We start from the raw sequence: 22,840 nt of genomic DNA on the forward strand, positions 1-22,840 counted from the left end.
GAGGGGAATGAAACAGTATTTATAAGAAGAATATGAAGAAAGTAAAGCAAAAGTGAGAAGATGAAATGGTTGGCATAGATATTTCATGCAGTGTGAAAGCTTAAAGAGAGGCAAATGACGACACTATGAGTTCATGACCAGGACTACCAGAGTCTTTATTCAGCATACGAATGGCAAAGCAACCTGACAAGCAGAGCTTGTTTTTTCTCCAGTACCGTCTTTGTTAGTAAAATTTCAGTCCCTCTCCTCCATCATTATGTGTTTCAAATGATTTTTTTTTTTTTCTGATTTTGTGAAATTTACAATTTATTTTCTTACGCTATATATTATTAAAATTCAAATCTTTTTTTTTTTTTTTTTTTTTTTTTTTTGGTGATGTTGATAGTCTACTCCAAGAAACAGAACCAACTCTTTATTCCCCTCAAAGCAATTTGCAAGATGTTTGTCATACTCATACTGCAACAAGATACGAAAAAGCACTAATAAAAAGAGCAGGTTTGCAGAATTAGACTAACTCATAATAAGAGATGAAGTTCCATGTTTGCGATTAAAATCACTTTCAAAAATATAAAATTGCTTTGTACAGTGTTAGGCACAAAAATATTAAAAAAAAAAAAAAAAAAAGCTTTTTTGATGATTTTGCTTATAGAGGAGTTCATCCATTTGATGAGTGTGAAATAGATATTATTTGGTGATATATTGGAAATCGCTTCCTTGAGAAAAAAATGCAATTGTGAATGATTTTTAAATGCATAAAACTATTTTAGACAGGTAAAAAGTACTTTATACAATGCTTAATTGAAAAAAATGCAAAAGAAATTTTTTATTTTTTTATTTTTCATGATGGTGAGAGCTGAGAGTTCCTATGACTATAGTGCTCACTATTTCGAGATTATGCCATGAAAGAACATGGCAATGGAACACTCAATTTCAATGTAACGACCTTAATTGTTAGAAAAAATGTTATAATTGTAACAAATTCTTACAAAAGCCAAAAGTAATATAAAATATAATATAAATTCTGTCACCCGCCTTTTTTTTTTTGGTAGAAAAATAAAATCTGTCCGTTGGTAAATGAGAAAAATAAATAAATATATAAAGGAAAAAAGCAAAAGCAAAAAATAATTTTAACCAACGTTTTTCTTTTTTTTGTTGTTTTTTTTTTTGGGGGTCAATTAACCAACGGAAGGGTTAGAAATTAGAACTGAATCAGTGCGTCAAAACAAGAAGTCCAAAATTCAGACTCTCTCTCTCTCTCTCTCTCTCTCTCTCTCTCTCTATTCCTATTGCTGGGTTCTATACCTGCATTTTGCGCGGCCATGGTCTAGGGTTTCTGATCAACTCGCGTTGTTTAGTGCCAAAGCGCCATGGCCTCCAAGTTCGTCTACTTCCTATCCTTCTTCATTTTCCGCCTCCATTTCGCTCTCGCAGGTTTCTCTCTCTCTTCAATTTCATTAATTTATCTCTAATTACCGATTGCCTTTGTTTACGAGCTTTAGTGATTTGATTGTACTTGCAAAAATCATCCTTGTGTATGAATGATTTTTTACTATTCCTCTGTTTGGTTGCTAAGAAAATGAAGGAATAGTACACATGATATTATTGTTCGCCTTAGAAGTAAATGGAAAGAGGATGTCTTTTTTTGTTTATAAGGTTAAACTTACCAATACTCCTAAAAGCTTAAGCTGGTTCGAGACTAATCATTGATCAGACAGTGTTCAGCTAATGCATGATTTATTATTAACAATGCTTCCCTAACTGCATAAACCGTATGCAAGCCTTGTACAAAGCAAAATTACCGTATACATTGTTAAACAGCATTCAATTGCATAGCAATTGCTCCAATCGTACTTGATAATTGGCACAAAGTTAAGTCAGCGGTTATGTCAAGGAACTTTTGAGAGGTAATAAGTCCAATATTGTATGCGTACACATGTAAAGAATAATAAAGGCCATAAGATGTGAAGAAAAACAAAAATTGTATGCTTGAAAAAATAAAAAAAATTCAGAATTCAAATTTATGTTATAGGATAATTGCCTAAAGATATAGCTTATTACCTAGAATGGTCATGTTTAAAACAAAGAATAGTGCGGGCCATGGATTGTACTTATAAGGATTGCAGGATGGTCCTAACTTATAGGACTCCACTATCAATCATGCAGCTTCTCTTAGTATCCACTTGACAAATGTAGTGAGTCTTCACTACTGAGATCCAACAAATCTTTCCTGAACTTAGATCAGGACGGTTGATGTTCCTTCATTTAAATAATATTATTAGAGGGCTTATTTGAATTCAAGTTAGGTTTTAAAAAATTAATACCAAAGAACTGAATTTAAGAAATGTAAATGCTTGAAATGAAAGAAGTATATAAAGAGCAACAGGGTTGGAAGTTACATGTTGATTGTTAGAACTATCATAGTTTTTGAGCAAGAAGTTCTTTTATTGGGAAAAACAAATGATGCAGAAGAGTGTTATTTTATGATATTTCGTTCCAACATGGATTTTCAAGGTAAAATTTTCCTGAGTTAAGGAAAATGAAATTTCAATTGTAGAAAATTTTATCTATGTGTTAACTATGGTGTACTCATAAAATTGCCTGAAATGGACTGTAACATGCCCATATACATTGCATAGTTGAACTTTGGAAAACGAAAATTCAAAAGAATTTCCATATAAAGGAATGTCCAGCATAATAAATTATTTTTAGAATGTTATTTATGCTACTTTAATGTGGCAGCTTATGGTAAATTGCTTTTTTGTTATTAATTTCACTAAACAAAGAAAACTATATTGCTGCTTTTATTTTATTTTATTTTTTTATGTTATTGGTAACCTTTGTGCTGAAATAATGATCTGTGATCATGTGAAGCCCAAGGGAAAAAACGGAGGGTGGTTTGATATTTTTGAAATTCCTAACTATACGAGCCAGAAGTGTTTGGGACTGATGCAAGCTAAGTGAACTGGGAACCTGTTTGTATTGCATAAATGATACAAAATCTCATGAGAAGCCTAATTTAGTACATTTTATTATTGAGTAAAGGTTCAAATTGATTGTATTCTAGTTAATTAGCCCCCTCTCTCTCTCTCTCTACAAGAAAAACTAATTTGTTAAAAGGGTACCAGGGGGCGCCTGACTCATGTGCACAGGTATATTTGATTTATAAATAATTCTGATATGCAGAAGACTGTATAAATTTTTTTCACATAGTTTGGGATTGATGGTAATTTAGCTTGAATCAAAGCCTTGTTGTCTATGTGGTCTGGCGTTCTTAAGCTTTTCGGTTTGATGGTAACTTAACTTGTAGTACTATGCACAGGACCTTTTATGTGGGCATTGTAATTTATCCAAAATGGAATTGCAAATATTTTACTTGGAAATAAATTGGTGTACACAGAATTTTACTTTTATCCAGAGATTTTTCGCAGTTTTAAGAAATGTTAATACTTAGACTGTATCATGTGGGTAACTTTTTATGCCTCTGATCCAGTTATGTCTATTTGATCTCTCTATCCTTTCTTAGAATCAAATTTACTTTGGAATTCTTTCTAAACTTCTCCTTATATTTATTTCTTTTTGTTTCTTTTCTCTTCTGGTTATGATTTTTTTTTTTTACCATCTTTGCTGTTGAAATAATTTAGGACAGACGAACTTGATGGAGTCAGTTCCAGATCTGCACAATTCTATGTACAAGGTTCTTGATGGATATCCTTGTGTAAGGCTACTCAATCTCTCTGGGGAAATTGGTTGCTCAAGTAAGTTCTTGAGTGAGAAATTACACATGCATTAAATGATTGTAGTTCATCTTTATGATTCTATAGGGGATGAAGATACAGTTGTACTGAAACATTGGTACATCTTCTGTTTATTTCTTTTGCTTATATGCAGATCCTGGACGGGAGAAGGTTCTGGCTCCCATTATAAGATTCAAAAATGCTAATGAGTTGTCTCAGTCATCTGCAATTTTGCTGTCAATGGGTGAATTTCAAAATTTTTTTAAAAGGTAGTTTTCAATCAATCCAAGTTGTTTATTTCCATTTATTTCTTTACATCTGATTTCTTTGTGCTTTTGAACCATCTTGCATTATGTCTCAAGTAGGAAAATAGTATAAGGAGAATGTACTTAGTAAAATAAAAACTACAAGTTTTCATAAAGACCTGTATTCTTTGAGTAGTCTAAATGTGTGATACCTTCTTTTTTTGTTTTTATTTTTTATTTTTTTATATATTATTATTATTATTATTTTGGTTAGCTTCAAAAGTCAATATTATTGATTATTCCCATAAACTATTTGTCATTTTTTTTTTCTGAGGTTGTTAAATCAGGCATTCGACAAATTGATGAGAGATTTTTATTTGGGAAGTCAATGTAAAAAGATTTAAAGACCATTTGATAGGTTGGGAGGTGATATCAAATTCTAAAGCAAAAGGAGTGTTTGGAATCAGGATTGGGTTATATATAGAAGAGAAAACATTGCTTTGCTTTAGAAGTGGTTGTGGAGAATACTTATTCTAGAAACATCAAATAATTCACAACCTCTACCCAAATGATACTCATACTAGTATTGTGACTACTGAGTAGAAGATCCTTGTAGACTTGTTAAATTTATTTATCAGGGTTAACCTTGTTTCTTGAAGTGCATAAAATGGATTAGGATCTGGAATTTCAATTAGACTTTTGGGAGGATGCCTGAAGAATAGAACAATCCTTGTCTCTAATGGTTTCTAGCTTATCAATTGCCTTCTAAAAGTTCTGTTATTCAGTTTCTTGCCTTTTCTAATGATTCAAATTCTTCTGTTTGTGGTCCTTAAATTTCTTTGGAAAATTGAATGAAGGGAACCAGTGTTGGTTCATTGTATGTGCTTACACATAAGATATTTTCTTTTGTTTCAGAATATCGAATGATTCAACTTTCGCTAGAAATGTTGGCGGTGTTTTAGTTGAATCAGGTGCCGAACCCCAAAATATGCTGAAAGGTAATCTGCACTAATCTACTCATCATCTTTCTTTTTACAAACCTGAAGTTTGTGCATGATATTCTAATAGGTTGTCACTCCTCTTATTTTTAGAATTTTCTCCAGCTCGTAAGTTTCCACAAGCAGAATTTTCTCCATACAGAAGCACTAACTACAAGTGGAATCCAATTGTATGTTATTTTTCCTTAGATTTAAGCGTGCTTTTGTTGGAATACATAATGATTTAGTTGTGTGCTTTTGTTGGAATACATAATGATTTAGTTGTGTGATAACTGATAAGTGAAACCTTTTGTACCATAGTAAGTGGAAGTCGTTAAATTGTTCTTGATTAGTAACAATAGATAGTCCCCTAGTCACTTGGGGGGTGGTCAAGATCAATTAGCCAATTGTTTTAGATATCTTGTTTATCATGTAGAATCTAGTCGGCTAGTATGCTGATGTGAATGTTTTGTGATAAACAACAGTTACTTTGAATAAGCTGTTTAAAGTGGGAAATATGAATAATATATTATTTAGAATTTATATAATTGGGATTATTGTATTTCCATTTTTCACATATTGTTTGAAAAGCTGAAGCATCAAAATTCCACATTTGCAGGGATCTGGTATAATGTGGAATGCATATAATTTTCCTGTATTCCTACTCTCTGAGAGTGGCACATTGACCCTGCAAGAGGAGGTAATACAAGTTCTTTTAAACTCTTATTTTCTATGACCTTAGCATGGTGTATCCACTTTAAAGCAAAAGACATGTTTTCTTCTCAGGGAAGGGCCATGAGAACATAATTAGTGCAGATCTGACATTTTGTTAAAACAAATGATTGTATGACATACTGGTGCTAAATAAAATTGTTCTTTTGACAGTAACAAGTTATTTATTGGAAATAAAGGAAAAAGATAGAAAGTAATAAATGGAGGAGCCATATTCCACTCTATAGATGCTGTAAATATTAGAGAAAACAATATAATATTTCGTGTAAATCCATTTATAAACAAAAAATATTAAAAATAAAATTCAGAGTTTTCTATTTAGTTAGGATAACTATTGTTGCAGGATCTTAGTCATACTCATATACATCTGCAAAGTATATATATGTTTATATACATATAAATATTTTCTGATTCTGCAGTATCCAGTGATGGTTTTCATAAATATTAAGTTTTCCCCAACCTGTTTCCATTTTATCAGAGTCTCTTATCTATAAGATTTTATAATCCTACCAACTGTTATTTCTGTTAAGTATTTTTCTATACTTGTAAGGGCCATTTTCTATCCATTGTTGTCACTTTAAACAGGTTGTTAGAAATGAGAAAAGCAAGAAATCCTATACCTCTGTTGTGGCCGAATTTGATCTGGTGATGCAGGTATCTGATTCTGCTGCATAGATATGAATTTATCTGCAATATTATAATGATTTTATTTGGTGAATATTGGTTGCTCCACTTGGTTGTTTTATTGAGTGTTCTGCAATACATTTGGCATGGATTAGACAATGAAAGCTGGTACTCATGATTCAGAATCTTGCTTGAAAGAAGAGACTTGCCTTCCATTAGGTGGATACAGGTAACTTTTCATGGGATTTTGAGTTCTCAGTGCAGTTTAACCGCAAAATTTACGAATAAATTTGGTTTGTTATTTGTAAAGAGGAATATTATAAAGAATACATATATCTGATTGGTTGAGTTTTTACTTACAGACTTATAGTGAGGCTTACTAGATGATTTATAGGGTAATCCAACCATAAAAAACGATTTTGTAAATACAGTGAGTCTCAGTTCAGGACAACCTTTTTAGATTTTTAAAATAAGGATTTCTTTCATGGCCATTGGGTTTGCATTTTAAAAGATCTGGCCCAGTACAATCTAGCAAATGAAAGAGCCGTGAAAAAAGTCCTTTAAAAATTCTAGGTCCTCTTGATGAGAGACTTGATGTGTAGATGGCATTGTTTTTAGCTAAAAAATAAAAGGAAAAACACTATTTGGTTAATAACCCAAGCTTCTTTAAGTCGTAATACTTATATTGTAAATATTGAACGTAACAAACTAAAATTCCATCAATAGATTTATCTCTTTAGTCTTATTGTTTTTCTTTTAATTTTACTTTGTATATCCTAATTATGAAGGGCAGTGTATGGTCATCACTTCGACCAATTAATATTTCATCCTCAGACCATTCAAAGCCAATTATTTTGACGATGGCATCAATGGATTCAGCTTCATTCTTCCGGGATAAAAGCCTTGGAGCAGAGTCCCCAATATCTGTAAGTTAAAGTCTTCGAATGCATGCATCTTGTTTACATTTTTGGATTTGATTTATTTTTTTATATTATTTATCTAGCCCTCAATAAGCATGCCAAATAATGTGTGGAATGTGCTTTAGGGGCTAATTGCATTGATGGCAGCAGTTGATGCACTTTCGCATGTGGATGGTTTGGATAAGCTTAGCAAACAGGTTTGTATGAGATGATATTCCTTAAATAAAACTTCTGTGCTAATATGCTTATATTGACGAGTTTATATTGGCCCCTTGGTATATATTTTAAACATTTAATTACTTATCTAAGAAAAAAAAAATTACTTATGAGAGGGCATTAAATAGTGTCTGTGTGCTTCATATATTTTTTTATTGTTGTATCTGTTTTTTTGGTATTTTGGTTTCCCCTTAGACTTTTTTTTTTTTTCTTTGTGCGACTGCGAAATAGTTTTGATTTGTGATAGATGATCTCTTTTAATGCAGCTTGTTTTTCTTGTTTCAACTGGGGAGGCATGGGGTTACCTTGGTAGCAGGAGATTTTTGCTCGAACTTGATCTACAGTCTGATGCTGTTAGGGGCCTTAATAGCTCATTGTTTGAGATGGTATGATTCTGTCAGAATGTTACACACAGAGTCTGCAAAATCCTGCAACTCAGTTCTCTAAGATAACAGTAGAAAGCCATCTTTTAAAGAAGACTGAATTTTGCTTGTTTGTTTTCTTGATTTCAATTCTGTCTTTACCCTTTCTTTTCTAGGAGATCTCAGTAAGTTCTGCCTGTGTCCTTTTTACTTTTTTGGATTAGTGATCAATTTGAAAAAAAAATTCAAATATATTATGTAATTAATTTAGGTTGTTCATTTGACATAAAATAAATGTTATATAGCCTCTTGTTTTATGTACATTAGATTATTGATCATCTTGAAATGCATTTTGATCTTTTGTCTTATCTATCAATAAATATATAAGAAAGCTTATGAAAGGTTCGTTGGATGTTATTCTATAGGTTGTGGAAGTTGGATCAGTTGGGAAGGGCTTCAACCAAGGCATTCAAAACTTTTATGCTCACAGTACAGGGGTGTGAAATTTTTTCTCTGTCATTTCACGCATCTGAATCTCTGCAATATTATTTTTTGTTTATGTTGCATATTTCTATTAACACAATACCACTGTTTTCCTTAATAAGTAAAGAAAAATGAAGAGAGCTGTAAAAGGAATCAAAGTTGGGCTCACAAAATCAATTAAAATGGTTCGACAGCCTATACTCTCATTCTGTATAATCCACTGTAGGAAGGGATGTTCCTATCTAAATAAAAGTAAACTTATTTAATTAGCACTTACAAATTCTAACAATTTAGCATCTGAAGTCATCACGATTTATCCTTAAATTAAGGCTCTTTTACATTTGTTGCTCAAATTTTCTGGAGATGTAACTCCTGGACTTTGAACTGCTGCTTTTCTTTGTTCAATCTACGTTTTTAACACATAAAGTGTTTGCATGTAAAAATTCCATAATGAATTCCTTAGTTATTCTCCTTTCAGCAGTGGGTATCTTGCTTGAGATCTTGCCAATGTTTTTAAAAATGTTTACCAATGTAGGTTTCATCTGCTCTAAACAAAACGTTGGACGCATTGAAGCGTGCTCAAGATTCCCTCAAATCTGACAATGTAACAATTTCGTCAGCAAGTGCTTCAAATCCTGGGATACCTCCATCTTCCTTGATGGCATTTCTGAAAAAGGTTTGCTTGAAGAACTTCGCAAGCTTTTATTTTATACATCTTGCCTAAGCAGTGTAAAACATGAAGCAGCATCTTTGTTGGTAACAAAGACACTAGAATTTTATCTTACAAAACAGTGACTGTCTCTCTACTCGCATTCTGGATTTTATATTGTTGTTAGATTATTGGTCCTTTGATAGTTTAAGAGATCAGATGTTATCTGTCTATATATCAGTTTTCTCCTAACATGAAAGAAATGTTCAAAAGAGATTGAAAGCAATAAAAATACCCAACATATTAATAATTAAGGAAGTGGAGATTGAGATAATAATAATAATAATAATAATAATCCCCAGCATACTTTAGAAATGGAAGTTGCAATTCATTATTGATATCTTGAAAATGTAAACTAATTTGCTGCTTTTCCTTTTCCTATGCTCTTAATAGAACTCTCTAACCTCGGGGATTGTATTAGAAGATTTTGATACTGTCTTCTCCAACAAGTTCTACCATAGTCACCTGGATGAATTATGTGAGTTCATTTATTCTTCTCTTTTGTAGTTGATTTATGTGGAATGTTTTTATAACTATCTTAACATCTCCTTTTCTTATGTTTCCAATGCAGCAAATGTAAACTCTTCATCCATTGTGGCAGCTGCTTCCCTTATAGCTCGCACACTTTACACCCTTGCAAGTGATACTAAAGACCTAAGCAGCTCATCTCTCACTGCTATTAAAGTGAATGTTTCTTTGGTTGAAGAACTTATGGGTTGTCTATTGCGCTGTGATCCTGGTCTCTCTTGTGAGCTGGTGAAAAAATATATTTCACCCACCGATACCTGCCCAAGCCATTATGTTGGTGTTATCATTGATGAACCAACCTCCACGCCTTATCCTCCTTATGTTGGTGATGTTTCAAGGTTTCTGTGGAATTTTCTAGCAGACAGAACATCTATTCCAAGGGAGAATACTAGTCCTGTATGTTCAGAAGATTGCAGCAGCAAAGGTGGAGTGTGCATTGGTGCAGAAACAGATGGAAAAGGAGTTTGTGTTGTATCCACAACCAGGTACCTCATCGTTAGCAAGGAGATAGAATTATAATAGTTTTGCACTGCACACACCTTTAATGACCATGTTTGATCAAATTGAATTATGGGCAATTTCTAGATAAGTAGTTCTTTTCCTGCTCCTTGTTCTGAGTCGTTAGCTTTGCCTGCACAGTCGATGTTGGAGAATCATGTAGCACATAATCACTGTGCACCAACTTCATCTTTACACGTTAATAGGCTTATCAGGTTGCTAGGTTAGTAAGTCCGCTTATGCATGGTTGGTGATAACAGAAATAGAAAATTTTGATGAAAATCTAAACCTGACCAAGATGATACATCTTATATTTTGCGAGTCGTGAATTTCATTGGATGATGATTGGTAATTGTATCGTATTGTCTTTGCATAAGAATAAAATGTTTGTCTAGCAAATCATGCTTGACTGTTATTAGCTCTAGTTTAACTTAAAAAACATTCAGAAATTGATTTTTCATATTGGATATATATTTGTGGATATGTATAAGTCATATATGCTGGGTAGGATTGGTAAGATTGGTTAGTTGTTCTTTATAGCATACCAACTATCAATTTTAAGGGTTGGATTCTGTAGTATTGTTGGAGTGCATTCTCTACGATAGGTATCAGTTCAGTGACTTGGTGTTTTTGTATTAAAATGTCATTTATAATCAAAATCTAATGTTAAAAGTCCCCTTTTTATTTCCTCAAAAAAAGTATTGAATGTACTTGGTTGATCATACAGATATGTTCCTGCATACTCAACAAGGTTGAAATTTGAATCTGGAACTTGGACTGTATTGCCTCCAAATTCCTCCGAGCCTATAGGAATATTGGATCCCATCTGGACAGAAAGCAATTGGAATGTTATTGGCCTTCGGGTGTACACCATACAGAGTGCTGCTTATGACCGTCTTGTTTTGCTTGGGGGTATTTCCATTACAATTTTGGCTTATCTTGCAATACTAATTACCAAATCCATCATCACAAAGGCAATGAAGCAAGATTGAAACACTCATCTCCTTTATGAAGAACACTCATACTTCACTCATCTCCTTTATGAAGAACACTCATAGTTGAAGTGTCAGAATACAAGAATTGATAGATTTGATCTAACTCGTTAGCATTTTGGAATTTCTGCAGGTGTATTTGCTTTGTTTAATCTGTGCATCCTGCATCCTTGTGCATTTTGATTTTTATAGGGTATTGATCTTGCTAAAAGTCTGTATTATGATGTCACTGAATTTTATTTTTTTTGCGAATATGTATAGGGCATTTTCTCAGTTCAATTCCAAACTAAATTGAACAATCCAAAATCCAAATTTGAGAGGCTATTCTGCAAACCATGCTTAGATACCTTTTTTTTTTTTTTTTTTCATTTGTTGGGTTAAGAAATAATTTTTTCTTCAAGCTCAAGAGCAAATTAAAATTCCATTTATTAATTTTAATAAAATTTTAACCAATTGATTTTGGTTAGATAGTGATTCGTCCAAAGGTCAAAAAATAAAGGCAAAAGGTGATTAGTGTTAACCTACTCTTTAATGGTTTAAAACATTTTAAATTTATTATTGTAAATGAATACTTTTGACTAATTTGTGCTAAATGAACATTTAATTAATTAGGACTAATTTATAGAAATTTTGACACCATTACTTTTTATTACATTATAGGAGATAAAATAAAATAAAAAGAAATAAATTTTCCCCAAAAAAAAAAAAACAAAAAAAAAGGGAATTTAGAAGGAAAATTTTTTAATTTATCCTTTTTGGAACTGAGTAAATTCCAAGGGAACAAGGAGGTTAAAAATACAGACCCGAGCCCTCACAGTTTGGGCCTAAATGGGTTCCATTTACCCAAAAAACAGTAAAGCCCAGTTCCAAATGCAGAACCGACCCGTCCACCATTTTCGTTTCTGGTATGTGTGTGGAATGAGCTCCATCACAAACCATTTCCAATTTCGTTCGCTCGGCACACGCAGAGAACGAGAGAGCTCACTCCAGAGATCTCCTCCGACTCGAACTTCGACTCAGTGAATCACTGAGAGCTCCAAAAAGCTCTTCCTCTACAAGTCCAATAAAATGGGGTTGGGATTGCTAGCCTCCAAGGCCCTCAAGCCTACAGCCTCAAGACTTCTCAGCTCCCAAAACCCAAGAAGCCTCCTCTTCCTCTCCAGAACGGTGACGTCAACCCCGGAGCTCCAGAAGCCGGAACAGGCTGCTCAGGCCCAGCCCGAACCTACGCCGGATCTTCCACCTCGGACGCCGTTGGCCGGAGCCAGAGTCCATTTTCCCAATCCTGATGACGCCATCGAGGTCTTCGTTGATGGATATCCGGTGAAAATCCCCAAGGGGATGACGGTCTTACAGGCCTGCGAGGTCGCCGGTGTTGACATCCCTCGGTTCTGCTACCATAGCCGGCTTTCTATCGCTGGAAACTGCCGTATGTGTCTCGTCGAGGTCGAGAAGTCGCCAAAGCCCGTCGCTTCCTGTGCCATGCCCGCTCTTCCTGGTTAGGGTTTTTCTTTTTCTTTTTTTTTTTTTTTTTTGGGGATTGTAATTGTTTTTGATTGTTTGTATTGTTTAGGATGTTCATTTCTGATTTTAAAGTTTTGATTTTTTTTTTTTTTTTTTTTTTTTTTTTTGGGGATGGGGTTGTAGGGGGGTTTTATTTGAATTCAATTACCTCTTAGTAGTCTTTTTGTTTAAATTCGTTTACTTATTTTAAGTTGAAAAATATATGAATTTCTAACTTTTTTGGTTTCGTTCGTTTGATATTTGGTTACGGGAATTTTGTTGGTTTGAATAGAGCCTTTCATTTGCGTTGCTCTTATAGTTTCTAGTGTTTTAGATTAAGCTGATGGTTTTATGTCAGTCGTCTATGCAATGTATTACGCGATTCTCAGCAACAATTTTTTTTTTTTTTTATGTTAATAATTAAACTACAAATTATGACAAATTCGGTTTGAGCTAAGTTTGTTTTCCTGAGGCTTTATATTTCATGGTTTTAGTGGTTTGGAAAATGTTTCATGATTCTTCTTTTATTCATGTCATGATGAGTTGTGACCTACTTTGGGAATTTTCTTTTTAGGGATGAAAATAAAGACAGATACTCCAATAGCAAAGAAGGCTCGAGAAGGAGTGATGGAATTTTTGCTGATGAATCACCCATTGGATTGTCCAATTTGTGATCAAGGTGGAGAATGTGATCTGCAGGATCAGTCCATGGCATTTGGATCTGACCGTGGCCGGTTTACTGAAATGAAGAGATCTGTGGTGGATAAAAATCTTGGTCCTTTGGTGAAGACTGTAATGACTCGGTGTATCCAGTGTACAAGGTTGGTTAGAATCATGAGTAACCTTTCACGTTATTGCTTGTATTTTGTTTAGAATACAAACAGACAAAAGTTCTTTAATTTTTGAATGACCAAATTAGCATTTACATCTGACACTGTTGCACTTGCACCACTTCTTGCAACTCAACACGACTCTATCTAGTTTTTGTAAATATAGTTACACTACTTCTACAAACAAACTCTTAGCAATCTTAAAATTTTCACCTTTTTATTTTTTTTTTTTATTTTGTGCTCATGGGAGAAGCACCCTGCTTTTCATTTGGTAGGACTAGGACCATAACTTCCTTCGGGGAAGTGGTTCTTCTGTTCGAAATTTGCTTTTCAGGAGTAAGATGTTCTTTCAAATTGTTGTGATTTTCGGTTTAATAGAATATTTATAACATTTGATTTTTTTTTCCTTAAAACCAATAATCCTCCCTAGCTTCGCCTTGGAAATTTTTCCAGAGCCATGTTAAGCTTGTATTAAGCAACATTTTGTTTGTGTTTGTGCTTTTCTTTTTGGATTAAAATTTATCAAAATAGCAAACTTATCAAATCCTATTTCTTTCCAATAAGAATGCGGATCCAAACTGTTTGTATGATCTAGTAGTGGTTCTGCAAGCTTCTGATGTGAACTACACTTTGAGCAGATGTGTCAGATTTGCAACTGAGGTTGCTGGAGTTCAGGACCTTGGCATGTTAGGGCGTGGCAGTGGTGAGGAAATTGGGACTTATGTTGAAAAACTCATGACAAGTGAACTTTCTGGCAATGTGATAGATATCTGTCCTGTGGGAGCCCTGACCTCAAAACCTTTTGCATTTAAAGCCCGGAATTGGGAATTGAAGGGCACTGAGACTATTGATGTTACTGATGCTGTAGGATCCAACATTCGAATTGATAGCAGAGGTCCAGAAGTCATGCGCATTATTCCACGGTTAAATGAGGTAGATTTTCCTAAGCTATGCTGGTTTCCAAGCTTTTCTGTCCTTGTCTTCTATGGTCTTGGTAGATGTCTCAGCTTAATAAGTCTCTTGGATACAACAATTGTAAAATACTTGAATAAGTTTGAGACCTGCTTTTTGAAGTGAGCATTTTCTAAGTATTAGCACTGCTTTTATAGCCAGCATTATCTAAGGTTTGTCGTTGATTGCATTTAACTAAGTAAATATTTTAGATGGGTAAGAGTTCAAACGTTAGCCCGTAATATATCTATCATATAAAAATATTGGAATTGGTATGTGTTATGTTTTTCATGTATTTTCTTTATGTTTATTTGTCATCATGTTCCCTTGGAAAATAAAAGTTTATTTTATTATTCATGATAGAATACAAAAGAGAGTAGATTACTACAGCTAATCCATATCTAGCCTGATTCCATTGTCAAGCCTTAAGCCATTAACTATTCTGTTCTCTGACCAAATCCCATCAATGGTTTGATCTGTCTTAAGTTTGAAATTTGGGCATCCAATGAAGTATGTAAATGCAATTGATTTGGTTCTCATCTTTCTCCATGGTCAATGTGAGTAGCTTATTCGAAACTTATTTGGCCATTGTTTCCTCCTGCCAAAGAAGATATGTATATTATTATGAATTCAGGACACAATACACAACCAGTTTATATGTCTGAGGGGAATTGTATTTCTGATTAGGTTGTTGTACTTTAGGGGTGTGCATTGGTTTGAAACTGTTGCTTTGAAGGCATAATGAATTGAACCAATTTGATATGCTCTCTGATTATCAACAACCAAGCCAAGCTGAATATGTTTGAAAAGCCAAATTCACTTATCCTTATTTTTTGAATCGGGATTGGTTGCTTTAATTTGGTTTGTGCAGAAGTCAGGTAAAAAAAATCCTAAATTTCCCAACGTCAAGATTTAAGTTCAAAAATTTCAGTTCAGGTTTAGCTGCAAATTAAAGCATAACGTTTTATTTTTCTAAAATTACAAATTTAAAAACTTTATAGGAAATTGGTACCCTTTCATCTTAATAAAATCATGAAAATTCTAGGTTTGGCTACTTTAGGATGGATATAGGTATTCACCAAGTGCTGTTGACATTGCTGATTTGGTAGGTTGAGATGAGGCCATAATAGAGTAAATATGAGAGAAGGAACAAGAGTTAAGAGTGGCAGGAGAGTGAATTAGGTGCAACCTCTTCTAGGATCTCTCACTCAGCCCTCTTGAAGTTCAATTTCATTGCTTTCTATTTTCTGCAACTGAGGGGATTGAAAAGAAGCCCTTGCCCCTATTCTTTTGCTTTTATTTCGCTGCATTTACTCTACAGACTCTGTTTTTGTTGATCGTAGATGAGTATCGTCAGAGCCCACTCCAACCTTATTCTAATCATCTCCCCTCTACCTTTTCTTGTTGCCCCTAAGATTTATATTTTGAAGGCTTTCCGCTTTCAATCGAAGTTAAATACTTTTATTGTTCTACTGTCTTTAACTGTGTCTTATGTTCAGTTTACCACCTATTGCAGGACATAAATGAAGAATGGATATCAGACAAGACTCGTTTTTGTTACGATGGTTTGAAGAGGCAGAGGCTAAATGACCCTATGATTCGTGGTGCTGATGGTCGATTTAAGCCTGTGAGCTGGCGTGATGCCCTTGCAGTGGTTGCTGAGATTGCTCATCAAGTCAAACCGGAGGAAATTGTTGGAGTTGCAGGTCAGCTGTCTGATGCAGAGTCCATGATGGCCCTAAAAGATTTCTTAAACAAATTGGGTTCAAATAATGTATGGTGTGAAAAGAATGGGATGTTCCATGATGCTGATCTCCGCTCTGGGTATCTTATGAATACTAGCATTTCTGATCTTGAGAAGGCAGATGTTTTCCTCTTGGTTGGTACCCAGGTATTGTTCTAGCATCCCTTGTTTTGGATTTACTGAGTGCTTGGTCCAAGTGATGATCGCCCTTTCTTCCAGGCATATAATTTGACCTTCCTAATGAACGGATAAATTGTGTTTTTTTCATTTACTAATTTCCTGTTTTTTCATGTTTAATTGGCAGCCAAGAGTAGAAGCTGCTATGGTAAATGCTAGAATTCGAAAGACAGTTAGAGCTACTCATGCTAAGGTTGGATATATTGGCCCTCCAGCTGATTTTAACTATGATCACGAGCATCTTGGTACAGGCCCTCAAACACTTAAAGAAATTGCAGAGGGTCGCCATTCATTTTCCTCGGCCCTTTCAAATGCCAAAAACCCTGTAATCATTGTTGGCGCTGGGCTTTTTAACAGGAAGGACAAGGATGCAATTTTTTCTGCTGTGGAAGCCATTGCAAAATCAGCTAAAGCTGTCAGGCCTGATTGGAATGGTCTCAATGTATTGCTTCTTAGTGCAGGCCAAGCTGCAGCACTTGACCTTGGACTTGTGCCAGAATCTGAAAATTGCCTCGAGTCGGCAAAATTTGTGTACCTGATGGGTGCAGATGATGTAAACTTGGAGAACATTCCTAAGGATGCCTTTGTGGTTTATCAAGGGCACCATGGCGACCAGGGTGTATATCGTGCCAATGTAGTTTTGCCAGCAGCAGCATTTAGTGAGAAGGAAGGGACATATGAAAATACAGAAGGTTGCACACAACAAACCGTGCCTGCGGTTCCCACAGTCGGTGATGCCCGGGATGATTGGAAGATAATAAGAGCTCTATCTGAGGTGGCAGGGGTCCGTTTGCCCTATGATACACTCACAGCCATTAGGTCTCGGATCAAGACTGTGGCACCGAACCTTTTGCATGTCGACGAGAGAGAGCCAGCTACATTTTCAACTTCATTGAAGCCGCAGTCCAATCAGGAATTAAGTTCAGAACCGTTCGGGACAGCCATTGAGAATTTTTATATGACCGATTCCATTACCAGGGCATCAAAGATAATGGCACAATGCAGTGCGTTGCTGCTAAAGAAGTGAGGTGATTTTGTATTATTCTAATTCCTAATAAAGATTTAGATTGCCCCTTTTTTCGTTCTATTTCATTGTTATTTAAAAATCTCTCCTTTGAATCTTCATTTAGGCCGTGCAAAGGCCTAGTTTGGCCAGAGCTTCTGGAACATTGGAAGTACTTCCAATAAAAGTATTCTAAGCATTCTAAGCTTTGTTTCAGTTGTGATACGTTTTGCAATGTAAAAACATTTTCCTTGTAAAACTGGTTGGATGTATAATTTGGGATTTTCCCATCTTGTTTCTTATTGCTCAGTACTCCCAGATTTTTCACTCCTGGTAGAAACACATTTAGACATTCTGTAGTACTCGCAAATTGGAACTCTCCAACTGATGCTGTGGTGACCCATATATCATAATTTTTTTTTTTTTGTTACTAATTGTAACTTCCAAATGCATTTATTTGTTTGTTGCAACACACTTATTTTTTATTTGTTTTTTCCATGTCTACTTACAAAGTTATAAATTTATTGTTTTGAAACTTAAAACTGTTGCACTAAATCTCCTCAGTCAATCAAACTTTGACAAAATGCAATCAAATGTATGAAAAAATTACAATAAAAAATTATTGTTATCGTCATTTTCAATAAATCATATATATCATACCGATATATTTCAGAAAAATAGAAATAAATAAAAAATTAATAATAAAAATAATAACAACTTTCAAGGCAAATCATGCATTGGCAAATCTCTATCTAGTTCGACTTTATCTGCAATTGATATTGAACTGTTAGAATTACATCCAACATTGACGCCCACAAACTAAAATCCAACATAAACAATACTCCAATACATTAAAAACTAGCTTTTATATCTCCTTATTCTTAATCCATAGCTACGGAAAAAAAAAAAAAAAGGCAAAATAGGAATGGATAGAAAAAGCGAACAGTAGAGACCAAATAGTCGCAGGAAAAAGGATGGCAAAGTTTTGCAAATTAGAGATATGAACTCATCCACCACGAAGAAGACTAACCCCAAACGAAATAGTGCAACCCATCAGCCCGAAGATAGCCAAGAATCCATATTTCCTATCACCATAACAACCCAAAATAATTAATCTACATTTGTTGAATAATATATATGTACTTAATATATATATATATATATATATATTTTTCCAATATGTTTGATAAAAGCTGAAGGACCACTTATCTTTACGCAAAGAAAAAGTAAGAAAATGGTAACGAAAGAAAAAGAAAATCATAATAAAAATAAATAAATAAAAATGGAAAATGGTAAACCCCCAAAAAAAAAAAAAAAAAAAAAAAACCACCAACCCGAGAGTGAGGCGCTTCTGAGGGTCACCGGTGGAATAGCCTTTGAAGTAGAAAAAACGACTGACAACATACAGAATTCCCAATGCAGACGTGGCGCATGGATGCCTCAGCCCTCCCAATACCATCAACACGAAGAACATCGGCATCATTTCCAGCGAATTCTGGTGCCCTCTCTGCATTTCCCATTTTCCCATTTTCATTTTCCAAATTTTCAATTTCAATTTCAATTTCAATTTAATTAATAACAACAACAACAACTACAACAACAACAACAAAACAAGTAGAGCAAAAACAAAACCTGAACACAGTTGAAGATCTTCGCGTCTTTGTTTTCGGACTCCGAAGCATAAAGAGTTGGATAGAAAACCTTATACCTGGTTTTCAAATAATTTTTCCATCTCAAATTCCAACCATTTTCAACCCAAAAAATAAAAAAAATAAAAAACGAAAAGAAAAATACCGTTTACGAGCTTTGCCAACTTGGAAGGCCATCCAGAAGTTGAGGAAGCAATAGGCTACAAGAACTAGAGCCACATATCCGTACTCTCTCGGAAGAAATTCCACTGCTGCTGCACCCATTTTCTCTTTTTTCTTTTTTTTTTCTTTTTCTTTTTCTTTTTGTTTTTTCCTTTAAGAGCTCTCTGGGTTTTCGTTTTTTATAGAAAACGAAGAAGATTCGGGATTTTCTACTGATTTGACTCGCACCGATATACTTCTTCTTCTCCAAGGCAAAAACTGTTTAGACGCTGCTGGGCCTCGTGGGCCACCCACGGAGTTTACTTCGGAAATTTTTTTTCTTTTTTTCTTTTTTCTTTTTAAGTCAACTCGTTAATTTTGATCGATCATTGCCATTGATTAGCTAAGATAAGAAGACTGCATCCAAAAAGTGTGAGAAAATGTTTCACCAAATCACAATGGATTGTTTTTTTTTTAATTTTATTTTATTTAGCTAGTTGAAGCTTTTAATATTCATCATACTATAAAATAATGCATTGGAATCAATGTTGTCCTATTATATTGACTATGACATAGGTAATATCGATAAAAGAACCCTCATTTACTAACAACCAGAAAAAAAAAAAAAAAAAAAAAAAAAAGGTTGAACCATTGAAATTTACTTTCTAAACCTTTTATGTATATTAAGTTATATTCTAAAAACAAAAAAAAAAAAAAAAAAGAGTAGCCACTGTAATAAAAATAAGGGGTTTTCCTAAATGTTTTTTTTTTTTTAAGGATTTTATATTAATAACGTTGAGGGTTATTTTTTTCAAAATAATAATAATAATAATAATAATAAAGAAATTGGAATTTTAAATTGTGAGTTTGGTTTATTATAATCTCCAATTTCTTTTTGACAATGGTAGAGTAAATATGGTATAATAATCTACAATAATCGAGAAATATCACAAATCTGGATGGAGAGGATAAGAACAAGCTTTGTGGAATTTGTATGGATATTTATTGGATTAAAGTCGATTCCAATTAAACTAAAAGTGTTTATTTAATGGTTTCTCATTTGTTTATTATGGATGGTCCATCGTATAGACAAATCCACCATTAAGCATCCTATGGTTACATCAAAGACTTGGTCCAACAATAAAAAAAAAAATCGTGACGCAACTGATGAGGTATGGTTCTTGTGACCCAAGTATTTACATAAAGAATTCAATAAATAAATAGAAGTACTCACATTTGAAAAGAAAGATATATTAAAGATTAGCAACTTAAATACTGAACATTATTAAGTCCGAGAATATTTTTAATTCACATTATTTTCATGTGTTCTTTGCATTGTTCATCACATTATCAACAATTTCTATTTTATTTTTTCCAACTTTAATTTCATGAGATTTCAAAAAGGTTTGTTCAAATAGAATATGATTGTTACATTCATCGAAGTCCATGCTTTTACATCATTAAAACGTAAAGAAATAAAAAGGACTAAAATTAAACACTAACAGTTCAAGAAAAATTAATGAAAGACTTTCTCTTTGTTTTATTCCTCATCTACTCATAGGGCATGAAGAAACTCTCATTCTCACATTCAAATTTTAGTTTTGCACATTCTCCATTTTTGAACATGAAGCAATACCTGCCTTCTTGTAAGAGCCTTCCCAATTTCTTCCATCATATTGCTTAACCTCAATATGGGTTAGAGTACCAGGGTCAACACACCTGAATGTAATTGAAACCCCATCTGGATTCGAACGAGGATAATAGAATGATGTTATGCCACAAACCTTACAAAATGTATGCTTTGCGGTATGAGTTCCAAAAGTGTAAGTTGTGATAAACTGTTTGGAGTCTCCAGAAAGTTCAAATCTCTCAGCTGGAACAATGATGTGGGTGTTTCCCCTCATAGAACAGTCTGAACAGTTGCAATCCCAAGCTTCCACCCTGCTAGGTGCTTGCACTCGCCATCTTACTCTCCGACAGTGGCAACCACCATTATGCGTTATAATCTCAGAGTCCATTCAACAGGCTTGTTATTCTAATGCAGTGTTTGAAGATTTTGATTGTATTATACAGTTTCTATAACCTTTCAATAAGCTGTACAAGTCAACAACTGCAAGCAAATAAGAACAGAGAGAAATCAAATGGAATCAATAACCATAACATATTTGACTTTATTTCTTCCTTTTACTTCATCACAACAAATCAGCAGTTAATTTACAAAATAAAAGTAATAAAGATGATGGATGTTAATGGAGAGTCAACTAATTATTGTAAGACACTTCTCTGGCATAGATGCTTTGGGTCACAGGTCCAAGACAGAACGGTAGAAGGAGTACCCAATTCTTGTAAGATTTCTGCATCAGAATGGTCATAATATTGCTAAGCAATAGATAGTCGGAACTTGGAACACACCATCCTGCATTCCCTTTTATTTGTTTCTTTATGCACACCAGTGACACCACTCGACACTTTTAAATTATTATGTAAGCAATTCTAGATGTACACAAACAACTTCCAACAGATCTTTCGAGCAAGTTTTCCTACTATAGTTTTCCGCAAAGATGCACCTCCATAGGGCAGATGAAAGAGAACTAACATAGAATCCCCTTTTCATATTCAAATTCCCCGTTTTAATGGTGTTTGAGAGTCATGAGATTGGGCTTTTTTCTTTATTATAATGTGGAAATTGCTCTCCACGTACAAAGTGAAACAAATTCATCATTTTACAACCATTACAAAGCTTATGTACAAGACTTGTACTGTAGAAAATGCAGTAATCATCTGTAAACTTATCAATCCACTCACAAACAAGTTTGTATCTCTCCATATGCTGTGTGCACTTTAAGAAGCTAATAGTTTCTCCTGCTTAGATTCCCTTGTTCAAAACCATCTTGCTCATTCCACACTCATACTCTGATTTTACATGGTCATACTAAAAGAACACTTTATGTTGAACTGAATCTACTCTCGACTTTACATCGAAGTGATAGCTAAATGGAAGCAAAATCATTCTTTTTAACTTCAACACTTAATATATTGACATACATATCTTATATGGGCTAACCCTAAAATGCCCAACTGAATGAAGGGAAAATTAAATATATCAGTGGTAGTTCCACAAAGACACAAAGTAGATAACAGAACTTTCCCAAAATATAGTGGAAAGATATACTTCAGTCTTCCACTCTTCCTGAAATTTATAATCCAAATTGCTCTCCATGGATGACTTAGATTTGTACAATTTCAACAATCTGTATTAACAATTCAAAGCTACTTTCTAAAATTCTCTATACAACACTATGCAAATTAGATTGGTCATGAATTTCCAATGGTAATTTATATCAGACTACTGGCATCCATTACAGAACCCATTTTCAAGCTCAAGTAAAGAAGAACAAGAAATCAAATCAAAGATGAAAATCCCGAAAAAGTTACCTGTGGAAACGAGGCCCCGCTACACTTTCTTGGAAAGTTTTCCCTTTCTTTGCTGATGTTCCCGGAATGGTGTCTTTCCCATTTTAACCTCTCATTAACTGCTTGAGTAAAAGAAAATAATAATAAAATAAAATTCTGACAATTAAACCATTTTAGGCCTCAAAAATTAAAAATTGCATTGAACTGGCTCTAGAGGTAAAATCTTAGAGTCCCTGGCTATGGATTTGCTGTGGCCCAGCTCTCAAGGGAGCCCAAAAACAGAGAAGTAATATGGGAACTAAAACCATGAAATATATATATATATATATATATATATATATAAGTAATGATTTAGTTGACCATTTCCCTCGTTTTATTATTAGCCATTAGTTATTTAGTTATAAGATT

General features: G+C 34.0%; 4 protein-coding genes across 5 annotated transcripts; 2 read left to right on the plus strand and 2 right to left on the minus strand.

The window, feature by feature from the left end:
* Positions 1–1,215: 1,215 nt before the first annotated feature.
* Positions 1,216–11,353, plus strand: LOC125422178 (nicastrin). Of its 2 annotated transcripts, none has more exons than XM_048472705.2 (16): positions 1,216–1,431; positions 3,642–3,755; positions 3,889–4,003; positions 4,895–4,977; positions 5,071–5,147; positions 5,576–5,656; positions 6,274–6,342; positions 6,468–6,541; positions 7,106–7,238; positions 7,358–7,429; positions 7,715–7,834; positions 8,236–8,307; positions 8,829–8,969; positions 9,396–9,480; positions 9,574–10,015; positions 10,756–11,353. In XM_048472705.2, exons 1-16 carry the CDS (start codon positions 1,368–1,370, stop codon positions 11,018–11,020), a joined length of 2,007 nt encoding a protein of 668 aa, XP_048328662.1. In that variant the 5' UTR covers positions 1,216–1,367; the 3' UTR covers positions 11,021–11,353. The 2 variants fall into 2 exon arrangements, with proteins under 2 accessions (XP_048328662.1, XP_060672337.1); XM_060816354.1 differs by having other exon boundaries at positions 1,228–1,431; positions 3,647–3,755.
* A 590-nt stretch (positions 11,354–11,943) lies between these two features.
* LOC107417369 (NADH dehydrogenase [ubiquinone] iron-sulfur protein 1, mitochondrial) lies at positions 11,944–17,530 on the plus strand. The gene is made up of 5 exons (XM_048472704.2): positions 11,944–12,518; positions 13,098–13,344; positions 13,992–14,286; positions 15,821–16,195; positions 16,353–17,530. Exons 1-5 carry the CDS (start codon positions 12,089–12,091, stop codon positions 17,250–17,252), a joined length of 2,247 nt encoding a protein of 748 aa, XP_048328661.2. The 5' UTR covers positions 11,944–12,088; the 3' UTR covers positions 17,253–17,530.
* A 431-nt stretch (positions 17,531–17,961) lies between these two features.
* Positions 17,962–19,233, minus strand: LOC125422179 (uncharacterized). The gene is made up of 4 exons (XM_016025980.4): positions 19,023–19,233; positions 18,861–18,936; positions 18,563–18,735; positions 17,962–18,313 (listed from the first exon to the last, which is right to left on the minus strand). Exons 1-4 carry the CDS (start codon positions 19,139–19,141, stop codon positions 18,235–18,237), a joined length of 447 nt encoding a protein of 148 aa, XP_015881466.3. The 5' UTR covers positions 19,142–19,233; the 3' UTR covers positions 17,962–18,234.
* Positions 19,234–20,412: 1,179 nt separating this feature from the next.
* On the minus strand, positions 20,413–22,613 carry LOC125422194 (uncharacterized). The gene is made up of 2 exons (XM_048472772.2): positions 22,454–22,613; positions 20,413–21,128 (listed from the first exon to the last, which is right to left on the minus strand). The coding sequence occupies exon 2, from the start codon at positions 21,034–21,036 to the stop codon at positions 20,614–20,616; it is 423 nt and encodes a 140-aa protein (XP_048328729.2). The 5' UTR covers positions 21,037–21,128; positions 22,454–22,613; the 3' UTR covers positions 20,413–20,613.
* Positions 22,614–22,840: the final 227 nt, after the last annotated feature.

Source organism: Ziziphus jujuba, chromosome 4 (assembly GCF_031755915.1).
Source record: "Ziziphus jujuba cultivar Dongzao chromosome 4, ASM3175591v1".
NCBI lineage: Eukaryota > Viridiplantae > Streptophyta > Magnoliopsida > Rosales > Rhamnaceae > Ziziphus > Ziziphus jujuba.

Bases quoted from the DNA above. Each gene is read 5' to 3' on its own strand.
- LOC125422178 (XM_048472705.2), top strand. From the start codon at position 1,368: ATGGCCTCCAAGTTCGTCTACTTCCTATCCTTCTTCATTTTCCGCCTC. The intron at 6,542-7,105 runs GTAACTTTTCAT...TATGAAGGGCAG, and splicing joins CTTCCATTAGGTGGATACAG to TGTATGGTCATCACTTCGAC. The intron at 8,308-8,828 runs GTGTGAAATTTT...TTACCAATGTAG, and splicing joins TTTATGCTCACAGTACAGGG to GTTTCATCTGCTCTAAACAA.
- LOC107417369 (XM_048472704.2), top strand. From the start codon at position 12,089: ATGGGGTTGGGATTGCTAGCCTCCAAGGCCCTCAAGCCTACAGCCTCA. The intron at 14,287-15,820 runs GTAGATTTTCCT...CACCTATTGCAG, and splicing joins TTATTCCACGGTTAAATGAG to GACATAAATGAAGAATGGAT. The intron at 16,196-16,352 runs GTATTGTTCTAG...TTTAATTGGCAG, and splicing joins TCCTCTTGGTTGGTACCCAG to CCAAGAGTAGAAGCTGCTAT.
- LOC125422179 (XM_016025980.4), bottom strand. From the start codon at position 19,141: ATGGGTGCAGCAGCAGTGGAATTTCTTCCGAGAGAGTACGGATATGTG. The intron at 18,736-18,860 runs GTTTTGTTTTTG...TGGGAAATGCAG, and splicing joins AGATCTTCAACTGTGTTCAG to AGAGGGCACCAGAATTCGCT. The intron at 18,314-18,562 runs GTTGGTGGTTTT...TTATGGTGATAG, and splicing joins CAGAAGCGCCTCACTCTCGG to GAAATATGGATTCTTGGCTA.
- LOC125422194 (XM_048472772.2), bottom strand. From the start codon at position 21,036: ATGGACTCTGAGATTATAACGCATAATGGTGGTTGCCACTGTCGGAGA.